The following is a 16524-nucleotide window of genomic DNA, read 5'->3' as shown; positions in this document are numbered from 1 at the left end:
CTTAATTAACTCGCTTTTGTCCAAGCGAGTATTAATTTTGTCCCGAATTATCATTTCTAAAAGCACCCCCAGCACCTAGGTTAAATTGACTGGCTGTAGCTACTGGGCTTATCTTTATACCCTTTTTGAACAAGAGTGTAACATTTGCAATTCTCCAGTCCTCTCGCACCACCCCTGAGTCTAAGAATGGAAAATTATGGCTAGTGCCTCTGTAATTTCTATTCTCACTTCCTTCAGTATCTTTGGATGCACCTCATCTGGGCTTGGTGCCTTATCAACTTTTAAGTACAAATAGCTCCTCCTTATCAATTTTAAACCCTTTAAGTTGAATGAACTTATCTTTCAGCATGACCTGGGCAGCATCATCTTCCCTGGTAAAGGCAGACGCAATGCCTGGAAAATTTTCTCCAAATTTTTCTGCCTTTAAAACACTTTATTACCTCTCAGTTAGCTCCTTGCGTTTAGTCAAAGAGTAGCTTTTTTAAAATTCATTTACAGGATCTGGGAGTCACTGGCTAGGCCAGCATTTATTGCCCGTCGCTAATTGCTCTTGAGAAAGTGGTGTGAGCTGCCTTCTTGAACTGCTGCAGTCCATGTGGTGTAGGTACACCCACAATGCTGTTAGGGAGGGAGTTCCAGGATTTTGACCCAGTGACAGTGAAGGAACAGTGATATATTTCCAAGTCAGGATGGTCAGCGGCTTGAAGGGGAACTTCCAGGTGGTGGTGTTCCCATGTATCTTCTGCCCTTGTCCATCTAGATGGTAGTTGTCGTGGGTTTGGAAGGTGCTGCCAAAGGAGCCTGGTGAGTTTCTGCCATGCATCTTGTATATGGTACACACTGTGGCTACTGTGCGTCGGTGGTGGAGGGAGTGAATGTTTGTGGGTGCAGTGCCAATCAGGCAGGCTGCTTTGTCCTGAATGGTGTTGAGCTTCTTGAGTGTTTTGGGAGCTGCACTCATCCAGGCAAGTGGAGAGTATTCCATCACATTCCTGACTTGTGCCTTGTAGATGATGGACAGGCTTTGGGGAGTCAAGAAGTGAGTTACTCGCTGCAGATTTCCTAGCCTCTGACCTGCTCTGTAGCCACAGTATTTATATGGCTAGTCCAGTTCAGTTTCTGGTCAATAGTAACCCCCAGGATGTCGATAGTGGGGAATTCAGTAATGGTAATGCCATTTAGTATCAAGGGGCGATGGTTAGATGTTGAGCAGAGAATAAAACTTTCATGTATCAGTCTTGGCTCTTGCCTCTCAGCCAAGAGTTTGCTGGTTCAAGTCCCACTTGAGAGACTTGAGCACAAAATGCAGATACTTTAGTGCATTACTCAGGGAGCACTGTCAGAGGTGCTGTCTTTTCATTGAGACATTAAGACAAAGCCCTTGTCTGTGCTCTCAGGTGGACCTAAAAGATCCCAGGGCATTATTCTGAAGAGGAGCTAATTCGTTCTCCCTAGAGTCCTGGCCAATATGTCCTCAACCAACATCACTAAAACAGTTTATATGGTCATTAATGGATGGGAGCTTGCTATGAACAAACTGGCTGCTGCGTTTTCTACATCACAATAGTGACCACACTTAAAAACTACCTTGTTAACTGTAAGAGCGCTTTTGGACATCCTGAGGTCATGAAAAGTGTGATAGCAAGTTCCTTTCTGTCTTTTTCTGCTTGTTTTCCAGTGGCTGAAAACTGCATGGGTGAGGTTGTCAAGAGAACCTTGGATTGAACTCAGCTGTGATTTTCTTTCCATGTCACGGTTGAATATCCTGTTGATATTCTGCTAAACTGATATATGAAGGGCAAATAATTTGACTGGGGTAACAAAGGGTTGTCACTGCCCATGGAAATGTACAACAGAGCAAGATAATGCCTTCAGGGAAGAAAGTGTATGGGGGAAAGAGCAGGGAAACTCTTTCGAGTTATCAGCAGTCACAGATTGCAACTCTTTTCGAGTACAATCACAGTTCTCGGTTTCCGGGAGTGGGACATGAACCCACAACCCTCTGATTCAAAGGCGAGGGTGCTATGAACTGAGCCACAGCTGACACCTCCAACATGTTTATGTGATAGCCCAGTACTAGTGGGAGGTGAAACTCTTTCGAGTTATCAACAGTCACAGATTGCAACTCTTTCGAGTTATCAACAGTCACAGATTGCAACTCTTTCGAGTACAATCACAGTTCTTGGTTTCCGGGAGTGGGACATGAACCCACAACCCTCTGATTCAAAGGCGAGGGTGCTATGAACTGAGCCACAGCTGACACCTCCCAAAGAGCAGGGAAGTGGGACTAATTAGAAAGCTCTTTCAGAGAGCCAACACAGGCATGATGGACCGAGTGGTCGACTTCTGTGCTGTTTCAGTCTACGAAAGTGTTTATGCCAGAGATATAGTTTTTTCTTAAATCTGTGTGTATTGTGCAAGGTTTGTGGGGTGGGATGGTGGAGAGGGGGGGTAGGAGGAGTGAGGAGATATTGCGATGTTAATTCTAAAGCAGCGAGTGTCAATTTGACTCCCTAACAGAAGTGAAGGAGAAAATAGCACCCACCTGTGAATTATTACCAGAGAGTCAGCAGCAGTGTCTGCATTCTAGGGTCAAGCCCATCACCAGCCAATTTCAAGTTTCTGTTAATGGTATCAGAATGGAGGCAGTTTGTGCGGAGCTATTTAAGTAACTAATCTATCTACAACAATCTGATGCTGAGTAGATGCTGAGAGGATGTTTCCTCTCATGGGGGACTCTAGAAATAGAGGGCACAGTTTAAAAAAAGGGGTCTCCCATTTAAGACGCAGAAAAGGAGGAATTCCTTCTTTCCGAGGATCATTAGCCTTTAGAATTCTCTTCCATAAAGAGCAGTGGAGTCTGGGTCATTGAATATATTCAAGGCTGAGTTAGACAGATTTTTAATCGACAAGGGAGTCAAGGGCAGGCATATGTTGGAGAACCTTTGTTTCGGTGCAATAATTTTGAACTCCATTTTATGGAGAATCCAAGATGACAAGCCAAGGGGATGAATGCAGGGCACAGCCATGATTGAAAAGTGTAGGAAAGAGTAGGGTTGTTAACCCTTCAGGATTGTCCTGGAGTCTCCATGTAATCAAGATTAATTCAGGACAGTGTTGCAAGAAACACCCAGGAGAAAAAAAATAATCGCAGCACTGTAAAAATGTAATTGTTTTCATTGAACACTTATTCAGTATAAAAATATTGAAGTCGGGGTGATAAAAAGACAGTCAAGAATCAGCTAATCGAGTAACGAACAGTTACATAGAATGAACAGTGCACAGACAGGCCAATCACTCCATGCTGGTGTTTATGCTCCACATGAGGCTCCTCCCATCTTTTCTCATCTAACTCTTATCAGCAATACCCTCTACTCCCTGCTCCCTCATATGTTTATTTAGATTCCCCTTAAATGCACCTAACTATTGGCCTCAACTACTCAGCGCGATAGTGAGTTTTACATTCTCACCACTCTGGGTAAAAACATTTCCTCTAAATTCCCTATTTAGTTTCTTGGTGGATATATTATAGTGATGGGCTCTAGCTTTGCTCTTCCCCACACTTTTTGGATGGTATTTTATGCTCTCCTCTGTGGCGAGTTTGGAGGTGGGAAGGACATTTAATCAGGTGGGATGGTAGCAGTGGGGACCCTGCCGCTTTCCCACCTTAAGTCCAAGATGGGAAGGCCTGTGGACAGCCTTCCTGTCCTGCCTCCAATTGTGGCCCTTAAGGGGCAATTAATGCCCAATTAAGGGCTTTTTCCCATCACTGCTGATATTAGCGCAGTGGCAGGCAGGCAGGCCCTATGGGACCCACAACAAGCAAATCTGTGCGGGGTTGGTTGTGAACTGCCATTACAACCCCCTCCCCACAACTCCAACCCCACAAAACTACCCCCCCGCCCTGCCGCCGTCACTTCCCTCTGGCCTAGGTTGCTCCACGGTCCTGAGTGTCGGTTCGGCAGCAACCACCACCACCTCAGTGGCACTGCTGAGCAAAAGAGCTGTCATACTCTGATTGGCTGCCAGCTCTTGGCAGGCGTAACTTCATACCCCTGGGGTGCTGATCTTGTGGAAGACCCACCAGTGACCTTTCAAATGCCTGATTGGCACATAATACTAGCAGTGTGGGTCTCTTGGCAGTTCTCTGGCTGACAGCTGAGACCCCTGTTGCCTGCATAAAATCCCACCCCTTTGTGTCTACTCTATTAAAACCATTCATAATTTTAAAGACCTCTTCTAGGTCACTCCTCAGCCTTCTCTTTTCAAGAGAAAATGGACCTAGCCTGTTCATCTTTTCCTGAAAGGTATCAGCTTACAGTTCTAGTATCATCCTTGTAAATCATTTGCACCTTCTCTAGTGCCTCAATATCCATTTTATAATATGGCGACCACAACTGTGCACAATCCGCCAAGTGCGATCTAACCAAGATTCGATACAAGCTTAGCCTAACTTCCCTACTTTTCACTTCTGGCCCTCTAGAAATAAACCAGAGTGCTTGGTTTCCTTTTTAATGCCCCTATTAACCTGCATAACAGCCTTTAGTGATTTTTGTATTAGTACCCCCTTTGGCCCTCTATCCAATTTAGGGCTGGATTTTCGCTACTGAGGCAGGTAGCCTGACTCGGCAGACCCACCTTGGTTTAAAGGTCCCCGGTACAGCCAGTCTTCACTCTGGGAAGGTGAGAAGGAAAGAGTTGGGCCCACCGACCCTGGAAGCAGATTGTAGGTGGGCAAGTGCTGAGGTGGGTGGTGAGAAGGCCCCTTTGGTTCTCTGGAAGTTTGTCCCAGGTGTATTAAAAGCAATTAGGCCCTCTAGCCTTCACCCCTCACACCCTGTCATTCCCCCTCCCATTTTCCATGCCCCCTTCATAGCTTCCATGCATCTTCCATGGCCTCCATACCCCCTCCATGCCCATTCATCCAGTATGCATTATGTACAGAACCAACGAGCCACATGACAATGACAAGTGTTGAAAGGCTGAGGGAAAAAAACACCCATTCAGAAATCTTCTTTGAAAAAAACTGCTGTTCCTACAACCCTGTAAGAGTGTCAACCAGACAGGACAACTATAGTATCAGTAATAGAAGCTTTCACCACTTCACACCTCTTAATCTTATCCAAACATTTGTAGTGAGCACAGGTGGAGAACCCAGATGTCTGGCTATCTGTTTCTACTGAAACAGTTCCCAGATGGCCTCATTATGAATGCTTGGATGAACTCCAAAACAATCAACTGCATTAGTTCAGCAGGGGTTCTGTTTTGACAACTGCGTGGAGTGCTTACTTTGCTTGATTGATGTAGTTATGTTAATTTAATAAGTTATTTTTTCTGTGATCTCTTTTGTCAATGCCTGAATGTTCATTCGGACAAGATTAAGAGGCCATGGAGGTGGCACAGAGGGGAGATGGGGAGATCATGGAGATGACAGGTAGGGTATGGAAGTAGCATGGGGACATTGAGGTGCCATGGGGGGCATGGAAGGGACATAGGGGTCATGGGTAAGACCTTTTGAACTTGCCTTTCAAAGGGTTCCAGAATCCAGACTATGATTCACAACTCCTCTGAGGAGCCATGAAGCTGGCTCGGCTCCATGAAAGTTGTAGGGGGCTATCAGATACCAGTCTCCCGGCCAAGTCGGAAATGCAGGGTGTGGGCTAGCTACTAGTGCCCTTAACCCACGCTGGTGAAAATAGCCAGCACCGGTTATGGGGTTGGGAGTCCCGGAATTGGATCCTGCCTGCCTTTTTTAAATGGCTCCGGATTCAGCTTAACTCTGTGAAAACCCGGTCCTTAGATTCTTACTTTCCAAGTAATAGGTGACCTCCTTTTCTTACCAAAATATGGTACTTCACATTTTTTAATGTTGAATTTCATAAGCCAAATATATGTCCATTTTGCATATTTATTAACATCGTCTTTTAACTTGTCACAGTTCTCCTGAATCCCAGTTTGGTGTTGTTTGCAACTTTAGAAATTGTGCTTTGATTCCAAGGTCTGACTCATTAATATTAATATAAATTACGAGCAACAGTCCCAGCCCTGATTCTTTAGGACCCCATTTTCCACCCTCTGCCACTGTGAATAGCTACCCTTTACCCCTGCTCTCTGCTTTTCATCTTCCAGCCAGATAGCCATTCTACTACTTGTCTCTGACTCTGCATGCTCTGACCTATTTGTTAACCTGTTATGTGTTTCCTTATCAAAGGCCTTTGGAAATCGAGGTATATTACATCTAGTACATTACCCTTGTTTACTCCCGCTTTTACTTGTTCAAAGTACCCAATGAGGTTGGTGAAGAGTACTTCATGTTTGAAATCCATCATTTTGTTTTTTTGGTTTGACTGACCGTTTCCCTGGACATGTTCCACCTTCTTAAACATAGATATAACATTAACTATCCACCAGTCCTCTTGTGCTTCTCCTTTTCCTAATGAATTATTAAATAGTGCCTCTGCCATCCTTTCCCTAGATTCTTTCAGAATGCATGGTTGCAATCCATCCACGCCAGTGGTCTTATCCCCTTTGAGTGTGATTATTTTGTTTAATATTTCTCTTTTTTATTTTAAATGTGGTTATAGCCTCTCTAATCTCATCTTCCAATGTCATGTCAGCCTAACCCTGGAAACGATCCAGTAGCTTATTGGGCTTCTTAAATATTGGGTTAGAAAGGAGTCATTGTAGGAACTCATCCCTCATCTCCTTTACCTACGTCTTCTCGCCAATTAATTTTGGGGTATCTGATATCCACCATGATTATAGTTCTGTGTTCATTACTCAATTTCCTAATTTGTTCGCACACTTCTTCCTCCGCCTCCCTTCTACTATGAGGTTGCCTGTGGACTGCCCCTATTAGTGTGATTGATCCTTCATTGGGCGTGATTTTCTGGCCCCGCTCGCCGCTGGGATCGTCCGGACCCACCGATAGTCGATGGATTTTTGGCTGGGCCGCTGAATCTCCTGCAGCGGGTCCCACCACGACAGGGCCGGAAAATCCCAGCCATTATCTTTTATCCATGTACACATGATGTAAGTTTTAAAAGGGCACTTGATAACTTTAGACTTAGTTTAATTTAGTTGCATGTGGCCTAAAAACTGAATCCCAAATTAACCCTTTAAGCTGTTTTAGTTTGACAGAGATTTAACCACCAGGTAAAGACTTAGACACTGAATTAGCAAATAATATCAAAGCTTATTGAATAAAAAATAAAAAGAACAAAAATATACTTATCAAGAATACACAACAGACTTCACGACTTCAAGTGGATGGCCAATCCAGAAGCAGTAAACGACCTTGAGTCTTTCTACCGACAGGAATTCTGCCTCTGCCCCTGGGAACAGTGCTCCACTACTGGTTCTCACGCTGTCAGGAATTCTGCCTCTGCCCCCAAAAACATACAACACAACTGGTTTCCCTTCATTTGATGCACACAGACAAGATGGTTCCCAAAACCCTATTTTACACCTAATTCTGGTATTACCTCACCTTAAATCAAAGTTGTTAACAGCTAATTGGTCAATAATGTTTTAAGGGTTAACTTCATTGGATTGTCCATCTGTGCACATGAAGACAATGGAGTATTTCAAGGACAGTATGTGATTAGGACCTTGCTGGTTCTATGCTTCTCTTCCCACAGGTTTTTCATAGCATGTTCAAAATTTTGATGGTCCCAGATTTAACTCTGATTCGAAAACACAGGAATGCAGCCTTCAATAGCTATTTGAGTATTACCCAGAAGGGAAAAAACAGTAAAAACTGGGAAATAAGAATACTGGTCCGAACTGGTCTTATATACCTTAAAATAGAACACCAGTAAAAACTGGGAAATAAGAGTACATGTCAAAACTGTTTTTTCCTTCTGGATAATTACTTCTTATTAATTGAAGAGCATATTCTTCAATTACAGAGTAATTGAGGTTCCTTTTCTAATACAATCATCTGTTGCTGGCTGGTTGCTACTTTAGGATGCTAGTGGTTAGTGTACTAAAATTGAGCTATTGTGTTGTGCAGGTGTTTAAATCACAAAATGACTTTTTAAATAATGTTTTAATACAAAATGGTGACCTGACCTTGTTAGCCTACTGCAGGATACATATGTTGTAAAAAGCCTCTAAAAATGGTCAAGTCAAGCAAGTTAAATTCTACTAAAATAAAACCTAAAATCTAGGCCTACTTACAGTGGATTCTATTTCTCACTTACTGAGGGATAAATGAAGAGTCATTTTCCAGGTGGTTGTGGGAAAATGGGGAGCTGTGAGGATGAATGAGTCGGGCAATCAATTGCATGAATGTGGGGCAGGGCGGTTTGAGGCAGGAGGTCATACATCCAGGAGGGAATACATCCAACAGAGTTAGCAACCCTAAGGAGAGAAAGTGAAATAGTGGGTGTTTTAGAAGCCCATAGCTGCAGAGTTTCACAGCTTTAAAGTGCAGGGAAAGGACGAGTTAGAGATGTGCTGAGATTCTTGACTAACGTAATAAGGCTGCAAGGAGGCGGAACGCCATGTGGGATGATGCCATTTGCCACTTGGAAGTTACGTGAAAGGAAAGTCCGGAGCATCAACATACAAATAATTAAACTTGCGCAAAAGTAACTGTTTCAAATCAGGAGAAAAGCTACTTGTTTTGAGCGTGAAAATAGTGTTTAGTGAATATGTAATTATCTGTTTCTGGCAAAGTCCCACTGCTTAAAGATCACATCAAATCCTCCATTAGAAGAAAACCAAACATCTACAGAAATTGCTTAGACATAGGAAAAGGGTGAACAGGAAATCAACTGCAGGGGCGTTTTTAAAAAATGAAAATGAGCAGATCATAATGAAGGGACATGGGGAGACACAATTTGTTTGATCATTTTAAAAAGTTAAAAGAAAGATTTGCATTTATATAGCATCTTTCATGACCTCAGGACGTCCCAAAGTGCTTTACAGCCCATGAAATACTTTAAAAAATGTAGTCACTATTGTAATGTAGGGAAATACAGTAATGAGTTCACACACAGCAAGTTCACACAAACAGCAATGTAATAATGACTGTATGATCTGTTTTGATTTTGATTTGAGGGATAAATATTGGCCAGAACACTGGGGATAACTCCCCCCACTCATCTTAGAAATAATACTTTTTTTGTCTGCTGGAAGGACAGATGGGGCCTCAATTTCATGTCTCATCTGGAAGACTGCATCTCTGGCAGCCCTCCCTCAAGGCAGAATCACCCCAGAATTGCACTAAGTGCGGTAGCGTGTGTGAAAATTATGTTTTACCCACCACCACAATGACGGGTTTTTGCACCGTATCATCTGCTTCCCGCCTCATTAACTATGCAGCCACAAGAAACATTCCTTGCTGGTTGGCGGTCTCACCATTTCCTCACTCTGGGTGCCAAATCTAAGCTGCAATCGCGCACAAAGTTCTCAATGTTTGCAGCCCAGGACTACTCCAGGGAAAACATGGCCCTGAAAGCCAGGAAGAGTTCAGTGATCCGACACTGGAATGTCTTTTGGAGGCTCACTATGATGTCCTCTACCCTCACTCTAGACAGGAGGTCCAGCAATCTCACCACTCCGACTTTGGGAGGCGAGGCAATGGTGGTCAGTGTCAACCCTGCACAGAAAGTGTTGGCCATCCTGTGCAGAAAGAGGATGAATTATCTCATTTGTGCCACCAGGGTAAGGCAACCACCTCATCACTATAAACTGACACACTCACAAGACCATCACACATTCACTGGCATCTCACTCACTGCCAGCATAAGGGATGTCACCACTCACTCTCTCACACACACCCTCACTTCACCATTTGGCTTCATCTCCTCTGGAGACTGCCTCTGCAGCCCTCACCCTCTCGAGGCCACTTGCACAGATCAACATGTGCCCCCACACACACCCTGGGATACCCCCCCTTCCCCAGTACACCCCTTGCCTTGCAGTCTTTCCCCATTCCTGAGGCCACTTCTCCCCGTTCCCCAAGCAAGCCATAGCCCTGCAGCCATTGAAAAGACACCCCCACATTTGTCTGGTCTGGTTGGTGAAGACCTGCCCATGAGCCCCCCTAAAAGTGATGCGATGCTGCCTGTGAAGCTTGGCGCTGATGATCATGAGTGCTGCCTGAAGCAAGGTAGGCAAACAAACCTCGAAGTCCCGAGCGAAGTGCAGCTCCCCAGGTGCACATCGCCAATGTACAGTTGTGAAACACACCGATGTGCCCAGGTGATCCAACATGGGAGGATGATTCCCCCAAATGCCTCAAATTTAAAATGTTCATATCTGGTCTTACATTCCTTCTCCATTAGTCATTCTTACAGACCCACTCTAAATCTGTTTCCTCTGAGCCTCGCCTCTTATGCATCACCCCATCAATAGCACCTGTTCTTTCTGCTATATACTCCCAATGCTCTGGAATTCCCTCCCCAAACTCCCCTGTCTCTCCCCTTCTTTAAAACCCCCTATAGCGTCTCCGCCAGGAGCTCTGCATCAATTTTTCCTCTCGGCTCTGTCAAATGCCTTGGGATACTTTTACTGCATTAAAGGCAGCATTACTGTTGTATGATTTAGCATAATTCTAGATAACTCTAGAGTGGACCTCAGGTCACTGCTGGAGATTGTGACCAATGTTAATGAGCATCGTCTATCCTAAGGATAGCTGTTCCTTGTAAAATAGCTGCCACTGATCTAACAGAGAATACTTCTACCTCTGCCTTTCTTTGTTTTAATTGTTTTATAATATGCTGACCTACATCATATTAATTATCATAATTTTAATGGTGTTGTGAACATGATATGCTGTTTTGTTGAGGCTTACTCAGCGGTCAGGATTAATCCCGTGAACTGATTCCAGCCTGTGGCAATGGTACTAGTGCCTTTTACTGTTCATCCCATTGCCAACAGCAAGAGAATAGCAAAACAGCTGCAGCACGCCACACTTAACTAGGACAGGACAATTGTCAAAGCTGCATTGGCACAACTAAAAATTTGCCAGGCACAGATAAAGCAGAACACTAATTCTTTAATATTCTCCTGCGAGTGGATAGAGAAGATGCCATAGCACTATTCGAAGAAGGGGCGTGGAGTTCTCCCCAGAGACCCAGCCAATCTTTATCATTAGCAGTCAACATCCTTCATCAGTAAAAACACATGATCTGGTCATTACCACGTTTCGTATTGTGGGACCTTGCTGTGCACAAATTGGCTAACATGTTTCCTATGTTACAGTAGGAACTGAAGTTCAAAAGTACCTCATTGGCTGTTAAAATGCTTTGGGATGTTCCAAGGTCATGCAAGGTGCTATATGAATGCGAGTTCTTTCTGTCTACTTGTTCATTATTACTTATTCTCCAGTTTCAGCAGTTGCTGTCACAGTGGTGCCGGAGTTTTTATCTGTTTTTAATAAGCAGCGTGTACACATGCAGCTGTTGCTCACTGCAAGACTGAGGTCTCCTGAATTTGGCCTTGATGATTGTTAGAAAAACAAAGACTGAGTGAAATAGGATTAGGGATTCAACAGAAAAATCATGAGTTCCCGCAAGCTAATAAATAGCCCGGCAACAATGCTTGTTGACTCATGAGATTTTCGAAGTGGGACCATTACTTTTTGTAACTTGGTACTTTAAAACCATGATTATCAATCTAATTGTCCAACAAATAATGTCACTTAATAATTTCAAAAAATGTAAATTAGGATCGTAGCGTTATGAAAGAGTGGCTCTTTTATCACCCATTAGATTTGGGGAAAATTTTTCAACAGCACATTTCCTTACGGTACTAAGTTATTTACTGTGTTCTGCTTCAATGTAGATCTCTGACAAACGTTTCACTGTGTTGCTCAAGTATCTGGATGGCCTGAAGGGGAATGCCCGGGAGGTAACCATTCAGAAAGCAGAGGCATTGATAAAGGAATCGGAAACTACAGGTAAATACTTCGCATGATCTACTTTGGACATTAGCCTAGATTTTTACTTACCCGACTCACTAGGAGCAGGTGTGTCAGATATTGATGAGGATCTCGGAAGTTGGCATTTCCCCCAACACTTATGGAGTTTAACAAGCTCAGGACATTACCAATCAGTTCCCCAACCAGAGTTCTCCCCACAACCCCCCACACTTCCCAGGACCCCCCCCCCCACCCCCCATTAACAGCACTGTGGGTGTACCTCCACCACATAGACTGCTGTGGTTCAAGAAGGTGGCTCAACACCACCTTCTCAAGGGCAATTAGGGATGGACAATAAATGCTGCTCTAGCCGGCAATGTCCGCATCCCATGAAGGAATACATTTTTTAAAAAGTCAGCCTAAGTGATAGCTAAGTCTGCAGGTGGGAGATAAGGGTGATCATGGAGGGGGATTGATATCTGAGGGGGGTGCAATCCCAGGGAAGGCCTTGGGTGGTGGGATCAGAGGCCTGAGTTGTGGAAGATTGGGGGCATGGGGGAGGTGGAAGGAGGAAGGAGACCTTGGTAGGGGAAGGGACGTAGGTGTTTGGAGGTCTCATGGGGAAGTTTGTGGGGGATGCCGGGGTTCCTCAGGCAGTTACATTGGATGCAGGAGGTAGTGTAAAAGCACACCCCACCTCAATGCACCAAGTCAACACCTGGCTCTAGCTGCAGGGGTCTCCTACCCAGCTAAAGCTGGAGGAAGGTTTGGGTCATGAATCAGATTTTTAAGGCTTTAAACACCTCCACTTCCCCACCACCTGACCCCGAACATACCCGTTGGTTTGGTTAAAATTCCCCACATTCAGTGTGAAACCTGATAATCTGGCATTTACATAGTAATGTAAGAAACAGTAAATGAGTCTGATGAAAAGTCATTATTTTGAATTTAGTTTTTTTGCATTGCATAACATTTCTTTTAATTCTTAAATTATATAAAATAATCAACATATTTTGTGTCATTAACCATAACAGAATGCATGCTAGGTTGCACATTGCATGGGACCCACAGAATTTGCATTGGATTGAGAATCAAACTTCCAAATCTGTTGGAAAGTTTCAGGTGGTCCTTTATAATTTAGGACCAGAGGGAATTAATAGACAGCAAGCTTGGTATGACTCAACCACAATAATATGCACTGGCTCATGAAATATGACTGCATTAAGCACAACAGCTTTCATTTGTAAAGAGCCTGCTTGAATACTTTGCTGACAAAAAGCTTGTAACTATAAGCAACCTCACAGCTGATGAAAAGGGCTCTTAACATCTTCTATTTATTACAGATACTTTCAATACAATTACAACAGTGACAACACTTCAAAAAATACTTCAAAACACTGTAAAATAGAGTATCTGGCTATTATCGCATTGCTGTTTCTGAGAGCTGGTCATGTGCAGATTGTCTGTTGTGTTTCATACATTACAGCAGTGACAGCACTTCACTGGCTATAAAATGCTTCGTGGCATCCAGAGATTGTCAAAGGAGTTATAGAAATGCACGTCTATCCTTTTTCCCTTCCTTCCTTCTTTCATATTTCTTTATTTCTTCTATTCCAACACATTTAATCCTTTTAATAGGCTAGTTTCCAAGCAGCATACTATGTAGGAGACCTGTACAGATTAAGCAATGCCTTACATGGCAGTGCTCTATTGATTTAGAACTGCTCAGACAAGAAAGGGAAAGGGAGCCTCTGTGTTAAAGAATGAAATAATTATCTATTGAGCTCATTAGGTATCAGTTCTTTATGTTAATGTGTACAAAGAAACATAATATTTGCCCATATGTTTTCACTTGAACAGATGATTCCACTGAGGACAGCCTTGCAAAGATTGAACGAATACGTCAAGTCCTTCAGCTTTTGTCCTGAAGCTTTTCAAAGGATTCATGTAATGGTTTCTCTGCTCGTAGTGCTGTTGCCCTGCTGCCAGTAGAGAAGTTGTGCACAAATCACACTTTTCCACTTCTGCCATCGATCTTGGTTTGAGTACTCTGCTGATGACTATTTTGTAAAATTCCGTTTGTAATCTCAGTGATTATAATAAAATTTGTAGTTCATACCAAAGGCCCTGTGCTTAAAAATAAAACCTAAAGTCTCCAATGCTTCACTGAAATGGTGGACATTTACTGTGAAAAAATAATAAAAAGCTAGGAGTGTCATAAAGGGGCAGCATAACTATGGTGAAAGAAGCACGACTCCATTGGGCAGAATTTATTGCTGGTGGGATTTTACAGTCCCGCCGAAGTCAATGGACTTTTGAATGATTGGCCGCATTTTATGGCCCTGCCTGGGCTGCAACGGGACCATAAAATTCCGCCCACTGTATTTTTATTGTTATCTGCAGCAGATCAAGATGAGTGCAAAAAATTTATTCTATTCCTGTTGGATATTTACCAACAGTGGCGAAGGAGCGTAGCCTAAATCAGTGAGAAATTAGGACACCTTGGCAGAAGTTACGTATAATCGAATGAATATCTTGGTAACATAGCTGCATACCTTTTTCTGACATTCAATAAAGTCCAAACAAGGAAGTTCCTGTGGTGTAATGTGGCAACAGTGGAAGATACAAACCCGAACAACAAAAGTTGCTCAAAACTCTTCGATATTTTCACATTTTTCTCCATTTCTATCAGCAGTGTCCAAACAGCTGCTACATGTTGGTAGAACATGATGTACCTACACTGTTACTTTATTATATAAAAAAATTAAAAAGCCTGGTTATTTCATCTCAAACATATTGGTGGGAACGTATAAAAATCCCCTGAAACTTGTTGGTCTCATTTGATCCCATTACACAGTGTCAGCTAGATTCATTCAGCGGCTGCTGTGGCTCATTAAGCTATCTATTCCTTATAGATATTGTGCCTACTTCATCAACTGATTTTAAAAGGGACGTTTCATGGTCAGACCCTTGTGTGTATTTTTTAATTTAGAAAACAGGAATCATTTGAGCTCCTGCTTAATTATTTTATAATGCATTTCTGTTATTCTGACTTGATCACTCTTCAAGTCCCATTGACATCAGTGAGGACTGACAGCTAAAGAGCTGAAGCAATGGTACAGTTATTATCAAAGAGAACTTTAGCTGTGTGCTTACCTGTGTGTGTGGTCGGTGGTGTATGTGTGTTCATGTATGTATGCATTGATTCTGTTCTCCGCTTCTGTGTGGGGAAAAATATTGCTTAGTTCAAAAACTTGAGTTGATTCGACAAATGAATGCAATGAACTTGGAACAGGAACATTTTGATAGTTTTTTTTATTCATTCATGGAACGTTGTCTTCGCTGGCTAGGCCAGCATTTATTGCCCATCCCCAATTGCCCTTGCAAAGGTGGTGATGAGCTGCCTTCTTGAACCGCTGCAGTCTATGTGGTGTAGGTACATCCACAGTGCTGTTCAGGTGGGAGTTCCAGGATTTTGACGCAGCAACGGTGAAGGAACGCCGATATGTTTCCAAGTCAGGATGGTGAGTGACTCGGGGGAACTTCCAGGTGGTGGTGTTCCCATCAATTATCTGCCCTTGTCCTTCTAGATGGTAGCGGTCGTGGGTTTGGAAGGTGCTGTCTAAGGAGCTTTGGTGAGTTCCTGCAATGCATCTTGTACATGGTACATACTGCTGCCACAGTGCGTTGGTGGTGGAAGGAGCGAATGTTTGTGGATGGGGTGCCAATCAAGTGGGCTGCTTTGTCCTGGATGGTGTCAAGCTTTTTGAGTGTTGTTGGAGCTGCACTCATTCAGGCAAGTGGAGAGCATTCCATCACACTCCTGACTTGTGTCTTGTAGATGGCGGACAGGCTATGGGCAGACAGGAGGTGAGTTACTCGCCACAGGACTCCTAGCCTCTGACCCTCTTGCAGCCGCAGTGTTTATGGGGCTAGTCCAGTTCATTTTTTGGTCATTATGGAGATCTTCAGGTATTAGGACGATGCGTTCTTAGCTGTAGTCAAGTTTGCTCCAGGGGCGGGGGGGCTCTATCATTTGTTCTTTTTTAACCTTGATTTCAGCTGGTAAAAGCTTAACGCCTCACTTACAATCTGAATAAACAACTGATGAAAGCAGCATATCTTCGTGTCCTGTAGAGGGATGTAAGGGTAAAAACATGAGCTCTCCTGCTCAGGCCCAGTCATTATTCATCCCTGTCCCAGCCCTTTTTCTTTGTAACTGACACTAAACATGATTATACTCTGAGACTAAACTCACTGTCAACCCACTGTGGCAAGTACGAATTGCACAGAAGTGTGTACGTTGTTGCCTGTGGTTCTGTGGCATGCTGGTAGAGTTCTGTTCAGATATTCCAGAAATTTGTATGCTAGTCAACAGCAACAAAATTTCATTTACATAACCGCTTTAAAGTAAAACATTTGATAGGAGTGTTATCAAGCAAAATTTGAGACTGACTCACATCAGGAGATTCTAGGACAGGTGACCAAATATTTGGTCAAAGAGGTAGATTTTAAGGAATGTCTTAAAGTAGCAGGGGTGGAGATTCATAGAAGGATTTCCAGAGCTTAACGCCCAGGAAGCTGAAGGCACTCCTCCAAAGAACGAATAAAAATAGGAATGCACAAGAGGTCACAATTGAAAGAACTCAGAG

At 43.3% G+C, this 16524-nt stretch overlaps 1 protein-coding gene across 1 annotated transcript in view; it reads left to right on the top strand.

Moving 5' to 3' along the window:
- The window catches only part of chlsn (cholesin), a 352627-nt gene extending 338632 nt beyond the window's left edge, over window positions 1-13995 (top strand). Inside the window, exons 4-5 of the mRNA XM_078558584.1 lie at window positions 11797-11911; window positions 13733-13995. Coding sequence (XP_078414710.1) covers window positions 11797-11911; window positions 13733-13800 — 183 coding nt within the window. The 3' untranslated portion in view covers window positions 13801-13995. The remainder of the gene's footprint in view (window positions 1-11796; window positions 11912-13732) is intronic.
- The last annotated feature ends 2529 nt before the right edge of the window (window positions 13996-16524 follow it).

This window comes from Cetorhinus maximus, chromosome 15 (genome assembly GCF_964194155.1).
Source record: "Cetorhinus maximus chromosome 15, sCetMax3.hap1.1, whole genome shotgun sequence".
Taxonomy (NCBI): Eukaryota; Metazoa; Chordata; class Chondrichthyes; order Lamniformes; family Cetorhinidae; genus Cetorhinus; species Cetorhinus maximus.
The sequence above is the reverse complement of the archived record's forward strand: the minus strand, read 5'-3'. Positions and strand labels throughout refer to the sequence as shown.